At 31.9% G+C, this 19,853-nt stretch overlaps 1 protein-coding gene across 4 annotated transcripts; it reads right to left on the bottom strand.

Moving 5' to 3' along the window:
• Positions 1-28: 28 nt before the first annotated feature.
• On the bottom strand, positions 29-19,853 carry LOC125065908 (venom protease-like). Of its 4 annotated transcripts, none has more exons than XM_047673782.1 (12): positions 14,516-14,763; positions 6,374-6,450; positions 5,717-5,887; positions 4,659-4,765; positions 3,747-3,883; positions 3,404-3,489; positions 3,143-3,220; positions 2,744-2,916; positions 2,064-2,199; positions 1,627-1,765; positions 1,049-1,194; positions 29-598 (listed from the first exon to the last, which is right to left on the bottom strand). In XM_047673782.1, the coding sequence occupies exons 1-12, from the start codon at positions 14,655-14,657 to the stop codon at positions 443-445; spliced, it is 1,548 nt and encodes a 515-aa protein (XP_047529738.1). In that variant the 5' UTR covers positions 14,658-14,763; the 3' UTR covers positions 29-442. The 4 variants fall into 4 exon arrangements, with proteins under 4 accessions (XP_047529738.1, XP_047529725.1, XP_047529733.1 ...); XM_047673769.1 differs by having other exon boundaries at positions 3,404-3,495; positions 14,516-14,762; XM_047673777.1 differs by having other exon boundaries at positions 3,404-3,495; positions 6,374-6,447; positions 14,516-14,762.

The following is a 19,853-nucleotide window of genomic DNA, read 5'->3' as shown; positions in this document are numbered from 1 at the left end:
TTTCATTATTAATAAAATAAACAACATATCAAGGTATTCGTTTGTTTATTTATTTATAGTTCTTAAACTATATTGGCACAATTTAATGGCATTATATCCGCAATAATTGAAAATAAAAATAACAATTTATTAAGAAAGACAAGAATACATTTAAGTTGCCTTTCTCAAGATAATTGATTTATTGTCTGAGCCATAAAGAATATATATGTCATGGTGAAATTTAAAGTGACAATCGGGTGTGATTGTAATCTGTTTCTTGTTTTTTTTTTTATAATGTAAAAAGTTTTAATTTTGTAGCCAGTAACTATTCAAAAAGTTAAAGACAGACGTAAAATGCCAGCAAAGATTTTAATTGGTTCATCAACAATATTCTTTAGTGGCTTCAGCTTATACATAAAACCTACATATCGAAATCCTTGAATATTTATCCTTATATATTGTTTTACTTGGAATTCTTCTGTATCCAAGGTAAGAAAGATGTGACACGCGTGTAGACGCCAGGGTACTGCCCCTTGCCACAGCCGATACCCCAGGAAACGATACCCACTTGAGTCCAACGACCACCCTCATTCACCATGAGTGGTCCTCCACTGTCTCCCTGTAGAAAGTTATTAAGAAAATAATTGATATTTATTTGTATGTATAAAAAATATCATTAAGAGAACAGCGAACAGATAGATGAAATAAATAGATTGGAAAACCTTTATACGAGAGAAAGTGACGGTTTATGTTTTAAGTTAATAAAGTAACAGGATTTTTTAAATTTATAAAGTTGATGGACGTTCAACGTCACTCCGTAGACATTTACGCCGTAAGAAGAATTAACCATTTCTTACAACACCAAGGCGTCGCCAACCTTGGAAACCAAGATGTTATTTCCCTTGTCTGTAGTAAAATTGCCTCCCTACCCACCAAAAGGGATCACAACAATGTGTATAGCTCTTTGGCGGTAGAATATAATAAGATGAGTGGTTGGAGCCTACCCAGAAGGGTAAACAACGACAAAGCAAAAACGATAATGATGAAACGAAAAATGATTAGTACTTACGCTGCAGGAGTCCATGCTGGCTTTACCAGCGCATATCATGCTGTCGATAATACCGCCAGGTGCTGCGGAGCCGTACTTTAGTCGACACTCTGCATTAGTCCAGATTGGAATAGATACCTCTTGTAAAATGGAGGGTTGAGGGCCACCTACAGGAAAAATTTTAATATGAGATTGTAGAAAATTGTCTAAAAAGTTTTACAGAATAGACCTCTAGGGGAGCCTCTTGTCGTGATCTCCTGAAACCTAAATATTTTTACCTTTTGATTGCTGATTGCAATTTACAGATAATAAACGTTACATATGGAAACGGTGTTATCGAAGTCGACCTTTTTAATTAGGGCCCGGGTAATGTGGGTCGATAAGGGTCTATATACTACTTTTTAATTGGAGGACAAACATAAAAAGAAAAATACTTATTTTTTAGCTAGGAAATTATTAAATAGTCGCTTTTTCTCTTCTGTAAAATGAGTCACTCTGTTTATTGATGAAAACAACAATAAAATTTGTTATAAAGTTTAAAAAATTTAAGCGTACAGACGGCGGGAAGTGACTTTTTAAACTATGTACAGATAACTTACTCTCCCGTAAACTTCCCCATCCAATAACAGTTGCGACCATCCCGGAGTACGCTCGGCTTCCGCCAGGCAAACATACCGGGCGGATATGCTTTGTAAATGTTACAGGTTGGTCCAGAGTCAGAATTGCAACGTCGTTGTACTGGAAAAGTATTTTAATAAAATATTAGATATTCATTTTTATTTCAGATAAATAGGCATTGCTGAATATGTCGCTACAATCATATTAATTACCTAATTTATTGATATAGGTAACAACATCGGATTATTCGCAAAAAACAATTGAATTTGTAGTACAGATAACTATAAATTAAATGTATATTATATAAGAAAAATAAAAGCTAATTCAGACGAGCCATAGACTAAAGTGTATGTTTATTTAATTATGTGCTATAAATATATTTCTGGTAGAAAAACATCGCTTTAACGATTAGACATACCAAAGTACGCATGTCGAAACCTCGATGTCTGACCACCCGTTTGATTTTTCTTTCTACGTGTTGAGTTTCAGTACTCGTGCGTATGTTGTGGTCACCGAGTCTTGCCGTCAGCCGTGCGACGTCCCATGATGTCATGCTGTATTGTATTTACAGAATATTAATTAAAAACGACTGTTTCTTCTCAAACTAATTTATTGATCATATAACATGATACACCATTAACATTTTCATTGACATTTGACTAATGTTGACAAACGTACGAATTAGCTCGAAAACAAATGGAGAGAAGAAGACCTTAACCCAGCAGTATGACATTTAAAAGCTGTTACTTGAATTTTACTTTATGAAAAATGTGGATGATAGGATTTAATCTCTGCTATGTGTGTGGTAACACCAAACTGAAAACATTTTAAAATGACCGGAATTTTTTAAGTCCTTCTATTACGGTAAAAAAAAACCGAATTTATTAGACCATATTAATAAAGTACTAGTTATCGCCCGTGCTTTGTAGGGGAAAGTTACTAGGTGTTATGCGTAAAGAAGTTTGCTTCTTACCAAATTACTTCAAATTCGGTTCAGTGGTTTGGCGTGAAAGATCAACAGACAGACTGACAGAGTTACTTTTGAGAGTTACTTCATCGTTTAGAAACATATTTATAACAATATAGTTAGATACGTACTGTGCAACGCAATGTGCAGCTGTAATCACGTGTGAGTCATCCATAAGCGACCCGCCACAGAACTGCCGCCCGTTGTTGAACAGCGCCACAATCCACGGCCATTCATTCAGCTCCGCGTTGTGTCCGCCCACTATACGCTCCTCGTCTAGAGACTCGTAAGTGTTGCCATAAGTCTGCAGTAACAAATAAACATATTAATTTTACCGCTTCATCTGCGTCAATACTATTGGTATGCTCATTCTATAGGAAAATGAGCTATAGTTTACATTTTAAATCTATTTTATAATAATAATGCGTTAAATTGTAAGGAGTATGTTAGGTTTTACAATCTTAAGACAGTTTAAAATTTCACGAGACAGGTTATAATCTAACGGTATCGACAATTTTATAGCGACGTACCTGTGGTCCATTCTTTATGCCACATGATGAATCAGTGCTGGGCTTAGTCGGTTGAGTGGGATACGCTGGAGGCCAAGTCTAAAGAAAAAAAAAATCTATGAGATGAAATTAACTTCGATATAGGAAAAACGAAAACAAATTTGGTGAGACAAAGAAATATATTTCGTTATGTATTCATGTTATGGGTTATTAATATATATAGTTGCCATTATTAGATTTTATCGTTAAAAATATATTTAATATATTTTTTTATATATGTACCTGCTTAGTTGTGCTGGCTGGAGGTTTTGTGCCCCAAGTCGTTGTTGGAGGCGTATTTGATGGAACTGGTGGTTTTGTTGTAACACCTGCAACTTTATTTTAATTTTTTTTTATTATTTATTTTACAAGCAAGTTTTGTTAACATTTTTAATACCAGCCCTGATTTCCAGACTAGCTTTCGCTGCTGAAGTCAGTGGAACCTAAAGATAAAAAAGTGACTGGATACCCTTATAAACTGTTATTAGAAACATATTTATTATTAATAAAATGTTTCAAGATTGGAATATAATATTTAAATCCCATAACCCATTACAATTATTTTATTATTTCTAAAAATATTTACCAGTCGATGGAGGGTGCGTGGGCGCTGAGTGATCTGGCGGATGCGTCGGTAGCGGAGGTATTGTTGGCGGCCATTGTGAAATTTGACTGTAGTAATTAAACGGCCATTGCGCAGAAAGAGGCGCTGGCATGAAGCTACTATAAAAAAATCATCCATAGGTCATTAACTTGTCCCATATAGTAGAACTTTAATTCCGTTGAGATTTTCAATCTAAATAAATTAGACTTAAATTATCGTAATTATTCACAAACCCGCTTCATATTATAATTGGGAAGTGTTGAAAATGGACTTATGATGCCACGCTATTTTGATGCATATATGTTTTAGTGTATATCGCAATACTTTCTTATATGAAACCGAAAAATCAACTGAAATTCGTTTATGTACGATTTGGGGCACGGCGATGGCCTCATTACGACCGGAAAGAGTTCGGAGGCGCGGGAATGTACATACTTCTAATTTCCAGTCTCCATGCTATTACTGAGAAAACACAAGTTTTTATCGGCTCGACCTGGGGTTTAAGCCCAGGACCTCGGGATTTTTGGTCTTATATCGAGTCAGTACACCAACGATGCAGTAAAAAATCGTTACTTAGAAACAGTAAGTACTATAACCTCGGTTATTTTTGTTGATATTGTAGCTAGCATATTTTATCGTAAATAAAATAAAATGCAATCAAAACATTCGTAATTGAGGCATGCAATGAAATAAAATAATAATTTAATATCATTGATTGTCTATGGTAAATTATCTACATTTAATTCAGTTATAATATTCATATGTACCTACCTATTGATACTACGATTGGATCCTCTCTCTTGCCATTATTAGTAAGTAATAATTGCAAGTAATATATTTTACAAGAAAAATAAATGATTCAGCGTGCTATATAAAACTGATTGTGCTACTAACTTGGACAATGATGACGAACGCGATAGAGGCAATAACCCGAAGCGTTGTAAGTCAGGTTCCTGTTGCGGTGGTGTTCCTACGGGCTCCGTGCAACACACGCCGAACATCTATGATTATGTAAAATAGAAAGGTTAAAAAAATATTTTTTTCTTATTAATGATGACGATTTTGAAATAAACTAACGATAAGAAGTAAGGCCCGAGACACGGGTCACTACTTAAGAGTTTATTTACAGAAAACCTCGAGAAAATTTAATTGCCATAATACGCATGACATCCTTAAGCTACTAAACAACGATGGAAAAAAAACCTATTATTACCCCTAAATATTTGCGATTGTGATTTATATGACGTATATATAACTAGGTATGCTTTGGTATAAGAAAAAATGATTCTTAATATCCAAACCAGTTCTCATAGAACATTAAATGAATAATAACAAGTGCAATTTTAGTGGATGTACTCGTAGATCCCAAAAATAACAGGTATACAATTTAAGATGGGCGTTGCACGTTTCAGAATCCTGGCAAGGCAAACGAGTTACGAGTCAAGAATACAATCAATACATACATTTTTATTACGACTACAAGTCATGTAAACCTTATACAGTTGTTAAAGATTCTCTAGAGTATTTTGCATATAACATACATGCAAAATACTCTGCTAATAAAGAGTCTTTAAATTTAAAAAGACAATCGGAACTCTCCATATGACGGAGGTGAAGCTTTTAAACGTATATTAACGTTGTACTTGAAATTATTGTACTCAAACAAGCTTCACATAAACATGGTAAGAAAAACAATACAATGATTATTGAACAAGAACATTAATTGAACGAAACTTAACTTTTCACATCATAAGCGAATTAAGCAGTAAGAGAAAGCTCAACTTCTTTTGCAATTTTACTTGTTTATATACTCTCCATCTTCTGTTATCAGGTGTTAGGTATATTGGTTAATTAGTATTCATAATAGGTATACATTTTATGTAAGTATTTGTATTAAATAACTCCTTTTGTTGGAACCTTAGATAGTTGTAGATTGATAGTTAGGAACTTGCCTCTGTGTTGTCATTCGTTTTGTAACTGCAAGTATCGTAGTGGCCCATTAGCCATCCGTTGTCAGAGATATCGGCCACTTTGAAAAGCGGGTAGCACTCACGGAAGCTCTTACATATGCCCCTCTTCCCGATAGTCGTCTCGCATGCCAAACCATACGCATCGTTTGATGTCTATTAAAAGAAGTGTTAAAATATAGCAAGATATGTTTTCCAAAAACGTATCGCTTAATTTAATATTTATATTTTATTTTAATAATAAAATTATATAACAATAGCGTTTATTATTGAATTATTAATATTAATAATATAAAAAATAGTAAGCATACAAATCGAATTATTTCAAACGTGAAATGTGATTTATCAGCAATCACTGACGGGATTTTTTTTATTTCATTTATTGTATACAATAAAGTAAGAACACTTGTTTTTAATAGAATAAAATCTAAAAATAAAACATTTTCTTTAAATCATCCGTTGTTAAATAAAATGTCCTGTGGGAAAATCGCCGTTCACTTTATTGAATAAAAATGTATTTCTCGTTATTGAATAAAAACTCACATGGTTTAATTTTACTTATGCGAAAGACTAGCTCGATTCTTTAAAGTATAGGTCGGATAAGAAATATGACTGAACCTTTAGAGACAAAAATAAACTTACCTGTCTGGGTCGTAATAATAATAGTTGTTTTCCATCTCGTGTGTTGTTTGAATCGCGCTTCACTCTTTCGACAGCTACTGGAATTAAAGTGACATTTTGAAAATGAGAATCGACACGACCCAGTTGTTAGAACAGTGAATCTTAATTTATGATTGCGCGTTCAAAGCCGCGCAAGTCACTAAATTTGGAAAACTATAAAATATTCTAATATTGGTAGGCGTTTTGTGATTTTGTATTTGTTTTACTTTGCTTCAATTTTTGATGTGCCGGTAGGTTTTATTTTTAAGAATAAAATATTACCAAAATAGCTATAAAAAATAATTATACTCTCTCAACATCTTATAACATTTTTTTGTACTTTAATTTTATTAATGATCTTGCGCACGACGTAAAAACCTGTATGTGTCGAAAGAAAAACTGCCACATGTGAATGCATCATCCCGCCTGGGAGCAGCATGGTGGAATACGCTACTTCTATCGTGATAAACAATGCTACCCACACTCATTTGTTCTAGTTCATTCCTTATTCCTATGGTTATAATCGTGAGTACTTGCTAGTATTAAGACTGGTAGCTTCCAAACTTCGGGTTCCTACTGCGAATTGGTTGTCAGAAAAAAATATAGTAGCCAAATAGGCTGACGATACAAACTACAGTCAAATGACACAGATCTTTTTTGATGATAGAAGTAAAACATTATTCTTTTAGGTCATAAGAAAAATACGATTCTTATTCTTTATGTATTACTTAAATATATATGTACTTAAGTTATGATAGTATTTATTTCACTAATAACATATGTTTGTCAAGTTAGGCCTATGCCCTACGCATGCCTAGCAACTTAGCCATCAAACGAAATAAAGGTCAAGTGCACTGGCTATCCTAGCGTATTTAATAATCCATATTAAGAATAATCAGCCCTCTCCCCTAAGGCATAAGGCGAAAGACATCAGAAATATTGTCTGAAGCAAATCTGAAATATTGTAAATAACATTTACATAAAGTTAGCTAAGCAATTTAAGTACTTACAATTAAATAGTGAAATGTTATTCTGTGTATTTATGTGTGGTTGAATGCAATTGTGTGTGTGCGTGTGTCAATTGAGATAAGATAATTAACGATGTATTTTTTGCTGTTTCATCATTCATTTAGCAGGAATGCAAAAACTATAAAAAATCTACCCGAACTAGTAAGATAATGTAAGCGTTGAAGGACAAGGTTTTAATCGTATTTTACTCGCATTATTTATGCTTTTGTAATACGATATGACAAATGTTGAACTTGTAGTATTAAGACGTTGTTTATTACAAATTACGACACTATTGCAATATATAACACGATATTAATATTGTGATATGAAAAAAAATACTATCCCAGAAGAACGGTCTGGCAACACTGGCTATAAAACTGTACTGAACTGGTATGAGAGCGTAGACAAAGACCACTTACTTTCAAAATATATTATTTTTTAATTAAAAGTAATTTTAATGATTATTAGTGACCTTTAATATTACTTGATAGGTATTTTATGTTCGGTCTGTGTAGTTCACATTTTAAATAGTTAATAAATATAGCCTAGTCCAACCACAGAAGAAGTGAATATAATTGGTCGATATCTTGAGTTATCTATGGTATAAGGTATTTAGGTACTATGGAAATGCAAAAAATGGCGTTTTGAATGTCGGTGAAGTTGTTATCGAAACTTTGAGAATATAATTAAAGTAAATATAAATATTAAAGTGGAATAGTGATGCTCTATATCAAAACATATATTAATCAGGTATGTACGAGTATATGCATAATTTAACAAACTGCAGCTTACATATAAGGAAATCGTATGAAACGTTAACGTTAATCTAATTGTTAATCTTAGTTAGCTCAGATTATAGAACAAAAGGCAGATGGAACACGTGGAACATTATAAAGAACCAATAAAATCGAATACCAATTCCCGGTTTGTGTATAATTTTCCGCGCGCTCCATCTGTAGAATATACCTAAGTATTGTTTATACAAATTATCCGTAATCATTATCACAATTTATTGCTATATTTATATACTAACTTTATTTATAATTTTAATTTAAAATTTTTCTAACGAAAGGCTGAATACAATTAAATGACATTGAAAGTTTATTGATGTTTGTGTTGAATATAATCATGTAGACATATTAAATATACCGTATATAAATATATTTATAATTCAATTAGTTATACTCCTGTTTTACTGCTAGTTTGATAGGCATTACAAGAAATGATAATTGAAATATCTCAACATATAATAAAGCGGTAGAAACCGTACGTCTGCTCACTGATTAAAATCAAAAAATGAGCGTGGGCGATACAGTAACAGCAGGGCTATTACGGTTATAGCATAGCAACTGTCGCTATCAAATATTTGTTGCGGATTCATATCAAATCAAATCAAAAAAATATAAATCAGTATTATGGATCTATGTAGTAGCATAATACTCTATAATACTGATTTATCGACTGAAGCATTTATTAATCCGCAACAAATATTGCATAGCAACAGTTGCTATGCTATAACCGTAATAGGGGCTATCACAAAAAGGCAATTTTTATAATATATGTGCCTGTTTCTATGCTAATCTCCAAAACTATTCAACGGCTTTTTTGTGGTTTTCATAGGTAGTCAAGTACTACTTAGACAAATTATTGAGGCTTTATTTAATTGAAATCGTATGTCAGCGACAAAAGTTTTGACAACCCCCTTGGTCGAGTAGTGTGTACACCAGTTTTCATGGGTACGCCATCGCCACTCCGAGGTCCGGATTCGATTGCCGGCCGAGTCGATGTAGAAAAGTTCATTAGTTTTTTATGTTGTCTTGGGTCTGGGTGTATGTGGTACCGTCTTTACTTCTGATTTTCCAAAACACAAGTGCTTTAGCTACTTACATTTGGATCAGAATAATGTGTGTGATGTTGTCCAATATTTATATATTATTTGTATTTATAAGAAGAATAACAAAAATTTATATACTTCCGCCGTAGCAAAAGATTTGGAAACGTTGTGTTAAATCTTATGGTTCACTTTTGGTAAAAACACTTACTATTTTTCATAATGAACTATTCGTCTTTTCTATGCTGCTGAAAAACTTATGCTGGAATAGCAAATTGAGAAATATATACGACGCAAGGGAAAATGCTATTGGTGTATTCTATGATTTATTCAAAGCATTTGATTGCGTAGATCAAGAAACGCAATTTTGTATAAGTTAAAACGACGGCGTTAACGATCTAATTACATATACTTCGTCCAAGTCAAAAAATTCAACGAGAGTCCAATAAGTAAATAAAGTCTTATTGATCTCTACTAACAATGGGTGTCCCACGAGGATCAATTTTGGGTCTTTTTTTATTTTATTTCATATATATATAAATGATATCCCTTTTTATGTTCAAGTGATCTATGTTTGTGATTAAAGTTGATAGACAGTAAGTTAATTATGAATAGGAACCACCTTTTTTAATTTAAATTAATACACGGTTAGATAATTTAAACAGCTTAATTATATTAAAACTGTTCCATTTTCTTAGTATTATGACTTACAGCAATTTCCATTGAAGCACGATTCAGATGCTGAAATTATTTTTATTCTGCAAAGAGCCTTTTTTTATAATCTTAGAGCTCGAGACTCCCTTCGGGTGATTTTTAATAAAGTGTGTAGTATCCTTACAGTTGCTTCACAATATATTTACAATAATATTATGTATATTCTCAATAATAAAGATCTATTTGAAAGAAACAGTCGCAATCAGGGTAGAAAAATCAGGGAAAAAATGTAAACTTATAACACCTACTCTCCCACTTCAATATTTAAGCCAATACTTCCTTCCTGAGGTACGGTATTCGTTTCTATAATAAGTATCTACAGTGATTTTTAACTTGGCCTAGTAATAAATCTAAGTTTCATGAGTTAAGTTTCATATTACTCTAAACATGACTAAATCGATGATATTAAAAGCCTATGGTATATATATAGCCATATTGAGATAGAAATATATGTGAATGTAAATAACGTTACATTTATTAACGTTAAAACATTAAATAATGACATAAAAAATAAAGCACTATGATTATCCACCATCATGTTATTTACAATTTTAATTGATGTCGTGTCGAGAGAGGTATTGTTCACAAAAAAAATAATACCTTAAGGTCGTACAAAATAAAATAATACGACTCTGTATATTTTGTATCTTGCCACTTGGTCTCATATAAAACTTAAAGGAGATGATGAAAATAGAAAACCAAATATGAAAAGATATAAAATTTAATTTTTGCCCGCGAACTCTCCTCCCTTTTAAAGGGGGGAGGGGTGTGAGATGACAGATGTTACAGGTACCCTTTGTCCATTTCCGGACCACTGTTAAGTAGTTAAGACGTGTCTTAACCGACAAAGAAACTTATATTTCCATTTATAATATTACATAGCATTCGGTTTTTAAGGTATTATCCTCGTTAAATTTATATATTTATATGCTACGACAGTTTCAGCTTCAATATCCTTAATCTAATGCCAGGCTACCTTTATGTCGAATTTAATTAAGATCGGTTGAATGGTTTAGTCGTCATGAAGTAACAAACAAGCAGACATAATTATGTTTTTCTAATAAAAGTCTGATGACCTGATGCTTAAGCATTTGTAAATATGCCTTATGTGACACGGTGTTTTAGTAAAACAGAATTTAGCCGAATAACTCCGCGACATTACTGAATTATCACACGCTAAATTTATGTTTTTGTTAACCCACTAATTCATAGCGTATTAGAATAAGCTCCGAGTCTTCTCTAACGGTAAAGATCTGTCGCAGCTGTCGGAAATTAAGTCGAATACTGTAATAATAATATGTTTAAGAAATAATCAACAGTTTAATATTTTATTTCTATTTTCGGCTGGTGATGGGCGCAATGAGCAATAAAGTGGTCACTAATTTGATATTCAGTGAGCATCGAAAAAGCATCGGTCCCAACGTGCAAACATGTTATTTTATGTCGACATAACGGTGTTCGATTACTATCAGCGTACTGGAATCCAATTTTAATTTAATAGCTTGAACATTGAACTTGAATATTAATATAAGTATACGTAATTATTTTATCAATTATGTATCTGTAACTGGATGTTTCTTATGAAATGAACGATGATTAAGATGTACAGAATTTAACATAGTTGGTTGATATATAACAATATTATTGAACAAACATTCTAAAACTATTCATTGTTACTACTTATGTTATTTTTTTACACTGTTATTATATTTATTTTGTTTTATTAGTTTTTTTCTTTTTGCACAGATACAAAAGTTTTTTTTTTTTTAATTTCTATTATCAATTATAATTACTTCGTATAAATTCATTGTATTGAAAAAAAGTTTATTTATCGTTTATGTAATTAAAAATACATTCCGACAACGCGTCTTGCGAATTGCGTTCATTTCTTATTGGCTTATTTTTAGTTACCTTATTGATTTTAAGCCTGTAATTTAAAGTTCAAGAAAATCTTTGACATTTCATTTTATGATAGTTATAACAAGTAATGACTAATTAATAAGTATTTATTTAAATGTTTACAATTTCTTTTCACGCACAATATCGTCCATTAATCATTATTGTAATTTGAGTGAGTTAGAATCATTTAATTACACGAAGGACTTGTAAGATCATTATTGATATTTTGATAGTAGTGACAATGCTTACGGGGAGTGATCACCTTCTACCATTTTAGGCAGCGGTTCCTCTGCCTTTCTTATAAAAGAATTAAGAAAAATACTTGGCACGTGAAACATTTCATCGAAGGTGATCGAAATATCGTTAAATTTTCGTGTACATCTTAAGTTTTAGGAAGACAATAAAATTTCTGAACTTTTTATATTTCAGTAACCACAATGTTTTTTGCTTAATTATTTTAATAAAAAACTACTATTAAGTAAATGTTTCAAGAAATGCGTGTTTCGATACCTATAATTCATTTGTTCGAATAAAAATAAATGGAAAAATAAGTTAAGTTTATGAAAATGGTCCGAGTAACAACCGACCTTGGAGATGTCAACAGGCCTATAACAAACACAACTTGCGACCGAAACATCTCGGTGATTAAGTCTGATTTTCTGCGACATTAATGATTGTATACAAGCATTAAATATTCCTTGAACTAGAAATATGTGGCATATTTATTTCTTACGCCTGCATAAAGTATGTTACAGAAGGAGATGCATTTTATCTCGGATAACAATAAGATAAGTACCTATATAGTCATTTTAAATGTTGAGTGATGTATTCTTCACGCGGGTAGATTAAGAGTCTTCATAAAATGTCTATATGGTATTACATATTAAAGCCCAATCGGCATGATTTTTCCGACGTCTTAAACAATCATTGTCAATGATATTTCATCCAATTTATAAAAAACTATAATAAAATTTACACCTAAGCCTTCTTCATGTATTCCATCCCGATTTGAATGTATCGCGTTCATACAGACAGACAATGGCGACAAAGACGATTTTGTTTTATTACATTACTTGGTGTGAATATATTATAAGAAAACATAGTTTTCTTTTTTATAATATAGGTATGCAGACAAATGGGCCACTTGATGGTAAGTGGTAACCACCGCCCAGAGATTTTGGCGCTGTATGAAATATTAACCATTCCTTACATCGCCAATGCGCCACCAACGGTGTGAGATCTAAGATGTATGTCCCTTTGTCCTCTATATTGTCCCTTGTGCCTGTAGTTACACCGGCTCACTCAAAATTCAAACCAGAAAAGAACAATTTAGTATTGTTCTTTTCTGGTTGGTGGCATTGCTGTTTCTCAGTAGAATATCTGATGATACCTATGGCTCGTACAAAGACTTACCACCAATTAAACAAAATTTCTCTTTACTTCTTTTAAAAATAGACGTATACATAGACGATGCTTAGAATCAACCATACGCAAATATAGACTCTTACTATACATACATAAAATATAAAACATTATAAGTTAGCATTTTTATGTTAATAGACTTTAATTTAGTAATAATATATATATATAAATTATCAGCCGTGTCCTGCGGTTTCAGCAGCATTAAATTTGAATTAAACATGCCAGTTTCGTACAGTTGACGTTTATGTTATTGCTTCGCTTCTTAGTGTCGTAGCGTGAAGTTAAATATCCCGTTTCAATAAACGACCTACCTAACGCAAAAAATACTATTCACATCGAGCTAAATCATGACACATTTATTTGTGATTATTATAAGACAAATCTATCGTATTTGATTCAATTTAATACTAATTGTACTGACCTTTGAAATTGGTTGTATTTCGTTATTAAATCCAATGCGATTTGACAAACACTGGCAACGTTATTGTTGGCTTAGCATTTTTAAATGTCGTTGTTGAGCGTAATAAATAAGCAACAAGAACAATTTATTATCACAGGGATTCCGGGTTCAGCAGCCCAATACTAGAAAATGTCAACATCGTCACAAGGTTCTTTAATAGATTTAATTAATGCTCTCGTTGTGCGCCGCAAAAAATGTAACAAGCGGGCGTCCATAGAAGTTACGGACAGAGGACAATGAGTGATTGATGTTGTCTCGGAAGGTGTGGGTGTGACCATTTGCATTGAATCGATACCACGGCATCTTTCGAATGACTCGCGTGTTTCGAGTCCAGTAATATTTCAATTACCATTTTTATATACACGGAAAATCGTTAAATTATTCTCATACTCGTTACTATGATTACAATATGTAAAATATAATTCGATTTAGAAAATAAAAGTTTATATTAACAGTTTTTAATCGCACTGTCTCCATTCCACTCCATTGCCGGACTGCGGACATCGTTAACGCAAATTTTAACTTTCTCTAGCCTCAAAACCTCATACAAATGTCATTGTTTTGAAGCTACGTCATAGGAATACTGAATCAACTTACTCTCTTCATTTGAAATCGAAATGTAAACAAATAATTACTTCATTGATTATAAAATAAAAACTCATTTAATTTAATTCGGAAAAGAAAAAACTTTTTATTTTTAAAAACAAAAACTTAACAATAATAAGTAAATAATTTATATTTTACATAAATGTGCAATTAAAATTACAATAATGCATTTAAAACTCACCATTAATGAATACAGCATCATCGGTATAAAAAGCTCCTGTTTCTGCGGAAAATTCGCCCACATTTTCACCGAGGACGCTACTCCTTGAGACTACAGTTAATAAACTTAAAATAAAAAAATGGGCATTTAATCTTATCAACATTTTTATGTTATAAATGCATTCACTTGGTATCAATATACTTGATATGATAAATCGTGCGCGTCGCGAGGATGTGCGGCCCACAAGGAGTCACTTCGCAAAATGCTTTGGCTACGCGATCTCTCGCCTTTATAAGTAATATTTTTACACTGACGCTCTACATTAGGTTGAAAGATAACAGAGCTTTTTCTCCTTTTGTTATTGAGCTGACATTTGTCGGTCTCCAAGATGATCTTTAAGATGTCAAAACTTTTGATAAAATGTATCCAAAAGGCTATATGTGACCGTATTAATTGGTACGTCGTTCCCACGCATCACATCAAAACACAGGATAATTTGAGTTCGAATATTAACCGATCGATGAACCATAATTTTATCATCGTACGACGTTTAAAATTTACTGCGAGATATTAAATTGTAATCCTTAAGGAATTCGTTTAAGTTTTTTAATGTGTTACTTTGTTTAAAAATAAATATTGGTAATGAGAAAATAATATAAATAAATTTCATGATTTTAACGAACCGTGTTCCGTGTTCATAACTTCATAGCTACGATATTACATTAGTTCAACCTGTTAAAATATTCACAGATTGAAAATAATCAGAGAAAATAGATATTATTTATGGATTGTATATTTAAAAGTACAAAATGTCGATACCTTTTTGTAATAACTTATTTTAGGAACTCGGGCTCGCAAATTGGTGAGTCATCCCTATCGAGATTCACTATTTCTTAAATAGATAATATGTCGCAAATCAGGAATATATAATATTTTAACCACAAGCAAGTATCTCTTTTATAGATAAGAATAGTTGAAAGCGTATTCTATTTTATTTCCTATAGGAAGACAGACACCCCGTTTTCCCACTTGCCTACATACTTCACATAAAAAAGACGAGGAGATAGGTGGTTAGTACCCATAGATATTATCAATGTAAGAAATAACATCAACTATTCTTTACAGTGATAATATGGTCCAATATATTAATATACGATGTTGATTAATAGATGATGTCCCCTGTGTCTGTTTACACTGGGTCACTCTTTCTTAGAAGTCTTAGAACAGCTACATAATAGAGCCTAATATTCGGGTTTGGCAATACAGTAGTGAATTGGAGAAACGGAATTGCCAAAGCCCTACCAATATTTATGTTAAAAACAAAAACTTTAATTACTTGATCATTAACATAGACACGCATTTGAAGCGAAATATTTAGTTATTAGTTAATTCATAAAAAGCGTACCGTTGTAAATTATAATGTGAACAAAGTCGCGGGTAAGAGCATAATTTTAAAATAATGTTTGTTTTTTTGTCTCACGTTTGACGGTTCTTAGAATTACTCTAAGCTACATTTACGTTTTGATATCAATCAAGCCTAAATCGATTTGGTGATTTTATGTTGGTATGACGGTCAGTTGAATGAGAATTGGTATCTCGATAAAATGTTTTTCCTTTTAAATTTGTTGTTGTTTTGTATTTTATGGAGATAAGATCTGTATCAAACGTAAAAGTCATTTTGGGCTTTTATGATTTCAGAGTTGTGTATAAATTGAAAGTATTATATGCATCGATACATCTTTCCTGAGACATAATATATAAGATTTCGCAGCTATTTTATTTAACTTAGATAAAGTTAAAACCTCGTACTTGGAGGAGCAGATCATGGTCCACGTGACCTCGCACTGCCAGCAATCGTGTCGGTGAAGCTCCGCACAGAATCGGCTTGGACGGCCGTATGCCCTTTCTGTGAGACCGATATGGTCTAGAAGGAGGCGGCAGAGCGGCAACGGGAAAAAGCCGATCTCCCTAGGCGGAGATGACGAACAAATCGTCTTGATTCAGCTACGATGACCGGTGTTTCAAAGATATGGCACCACCTCTTTGATATAACCTCCCCTAGGTTATATCAAAGAGGTGGTGCCGGCAGGCAGGCATGGACGCGGCAGGCAGTGAGGCCCGAGATTACCCACGTTCCCTGCTGTAGATTTCGTCAAGACACGAGCGGAACACAACAAGGGCAGCAGCCTCTCCGAACCGTGTGAAAGATCGAGTGAAACAAAAAATAACAAAAATATTGATAAATAAAGCTATAAGAAATGTTGAATTAGTAATCGATGCTTTTTCCTGCAGGATAAATAATAATGTGATGTATTAAATTAGCATAGTAAGTAGGTAGTTAACATAATTGATAGAAAATTATTTACTACTGAGTTTTTTGTCGGTTCTTCTCGGTAGAAGTCACATTCCGAATCGATGCCAGCTTTACAATCATTTTATTCCGGTAACATATCTGTTAAAAAGCCTTCTTTGAACAAAGAATAATTTGATTTTAGTTTTCAATGCTTGTGCTTATGATACCTTTAAAGACCGAAACAAACTTGAAAATATTATATATTTGGTACTTCATATCTAGCTATATTTCTAAAGTCTTATATTCTGACAGAATGGCTTGCTGAATGCTATCAACGCACTGCATATTAACTGTATATATATATATCCAATAAATTAATTAAATATATTAAATAATTGAGTTTCTTGGTTCTTCTCGGTAGAATCTACATTCCGAACCAGTGGTAGCTTTTCTAAAATAGTTTGTTGAATGACGATTCAAAAGTGCTTGTAAAACCCTACTTGAATAAAGTACATTTTGATTTGATTTGAATTGTTTCAGTAATTGATTATGATTCGTATGTAATTTTATTTTCTATACAATGGTAAACAAAAAAGAAAATATAACATAATAAAGTTAATAATGTAATAGCATTACGATGCTTTACATCGATTGGCTTGATTATAGTAGTTGTGTTTAACATGCATACGCAGTTACACTCACACAAGCTTAAAACTGTCAGAAAGCGGCTTAAGGTAAACATTTTACAGAGACTTATAAAAATATATATATAATATATAATATAATATAAGGTGAAATATTAAAAATTCATGGTGATTATATTGATTACATATAATGCAAATACCTACTCGTCATCGGTGACTTGTGTATGATTATACACAAGCCACCGATGAAGATTAAATATATAATACAGACAAAGATATACGTCACGGGCTTTATTGGTAAGACAGCGATCTCTTCCTGTCCTACTTAAGGTATAGGATAAAGGAATGATGGGGATAAACGAAAAAGTAAAAATATTGCCTTAAAATAAAAACAATTTATGTAATTAATTTAAAACTATGTATATATTGTTAGTTGTTGATTTGACAATTTTATAATTTCAAGGACTCCTTAACCGTAAATGAAAAATCTTATTTTAGTGGTATAATTTGAATTGTTTAATTTAAACGAATTATTTGCTATGTTGATTTTATATGAATGTCAACTTTTCGACTCCATTAATCTTAGAGCTCGAGACTCTCTTCGGGATGTTTTTAATAAAATGTGTGTACTTGTACTACAGTTGCTTTACAATATGTTTAAGACAATATTATGTATATTCACAATGATATTCTTGCCAGTTCTTCTCGGTAGAATCTACTTTCCAAAAGGGTGGTAGTTTTACTTTTAATTTAACACTGTAATATGACAATTCAAGAATGCTTTAATGAGCCTACTTGAATAAAGAATATTTTGATTTTGATTACAGTCCCGGTTATATGACTCTTTAAGTTAAAACCTTAAATTAATAACAAAAAAACCATAAATATTACGCAATAACATATTATACCTATAGAAAACATTTTATATTTTTAACTGACTTAAAAAAAAGATTTGTTTTGTTACGACAGAACTCTATCATTTATTAAATGATTTAAAAAAAAGTGCTTTTTTATCTTATTTAAATTTGAAGGATAATAATTTAGTCGTTTTTAAAAAAATATTTTGTTAATATTTTAAATAAAAATACGTCATATTACAAGAAGAGGTGAACATTCATATCAGTGAAATAGTACATTGGATTAAAGCCCATTACGCGTTATAGAAACAAAATAATCCCCCGGCCATTCATAGTCTCTAATCCCTAATGGAGACTTCATTTTAATGGAATAAAGTATAGAAATGATTTCTGCAGCATTCGCTCGCGATGTTTGCTGATAAAGATACGGCTCGTCTGGTATAATTTAGTTTCGTCCATAGGATTAAGATAAACCGAAATCAATACGGTCTTTATTCCGCAGAAAATCTTCATTTTCGCAATTTATAAACAAGGACGAGCGACTATTTAGATAATAACCTTCGGATATAAACGAACAAATATATTGTTATCCATTTTATTCATACTAATATTATAAATATGAAAGTAACTCTATCTGTCTGTTACCGAGAAAACTCAAACACAAAGAAAGGACATAGGCTATTTGTTATCACTGATTACTTAAGGGGAAAAATTTAAGGTTTGTATGGTTTTGTTTTATAATTTTTTGCAAAGTAGTTACGTGAAAAATAACGTAATTTTATTAAAAAAAAAATAACGTAGAATAAGTATTACAAATTTATAAGTAACTGTATTTATTTAGTCATCGTATTCTAGGATTCAAATGATTACATAGATAATTAAAACTCACTCCTTTGGAACTGTGTTATCCAGTCATTATTGTAATGGAGTAAGATTATTTCTCTAATGAATAGTTGCGAACAATGTAACTTGAGGGAAATAATATACCTATATCTAAGAACTGAGATGGTCCAGTGGTAAGAACCTGTATATTTATCTTATGTATCTTAAACTAAAGCTCAAGCCCAGATAAGTCCCACCAAATTTTCATGTAATTAATTTGTGTTTACATCTTACATTTTTTCAGAAATAAATGTGACTCATATATTTCCTAATATTTGTAATGTTTTTAATTTTATCTGAAAAGGTTTTCAACTCTTATGTTAGTGTTAGAGATTACACGTAGATTAAACGTATTTTTAATAATATTCTTATACAATTTTCGAAAAACGTTCAAAATCGATCCAAACATCCGTTACACACTTTGCCTAAAGTAAAAAAAAATCTATGTACTTATGTAGTGCACTGTGATAGCTAAAAAATATAACTTAAAAGGACAAATAAACAAGTATTAGTTTTCAAGCTATTTAGATGCTTAACATCGTACCTTAAGATAAAAACACACACAACACATTAAAAACAGTCCAAACAAAAATAAAACACCAAAGATCTAAGTATGAAAATGAAAAAAAACCTACCAAATTCAATCAAATAATAGAAAAATACATCAAAATCAGGGACCACAC

The sequence above is a fragment of the Vanessa atalanta genome, chromosome 1 (genome assembly GCF_905147765.1).
Source record: "Vanessa atalanta chromosome 1, ilVanAtal1.2, whole genome shotgun sequence".
In the NCBI taxonomy this organism is placed as follows: Eukaryota; Metazoa; Arthropoda; class Insecta; order Lepidoptera; family Nymphalidae; genus Vanessa; species Vanessa atalanta.
The sequence above is the reverse complement of the archived record's forward strand: the minus strand, read 5'-3'. Positions and strand labels throughout refer to the sequence as shown.

Coding starts and splice junctions, on each gene's coding strand:
- LOC125065908 (XM_047673769.1), bottom strand. CDS start 14,657: ATGTTGATAAGATTAAATGCCCATTTTTTTATTTTAAGTTTATTAACT. Junction 5,888..6,373: donor TATTATTACGACCCAGACAG/GTAAGTTTATTT, acceptor TTCTTTTAATAG/ACATCAAACGATGCGTATGG. Junction 2,200..2,743: donor GCTGCACATTGCGTTGCACA/GTACGTATCTAA, acceptor AATACAATACAG/CATGACATCATGGGACGTCG.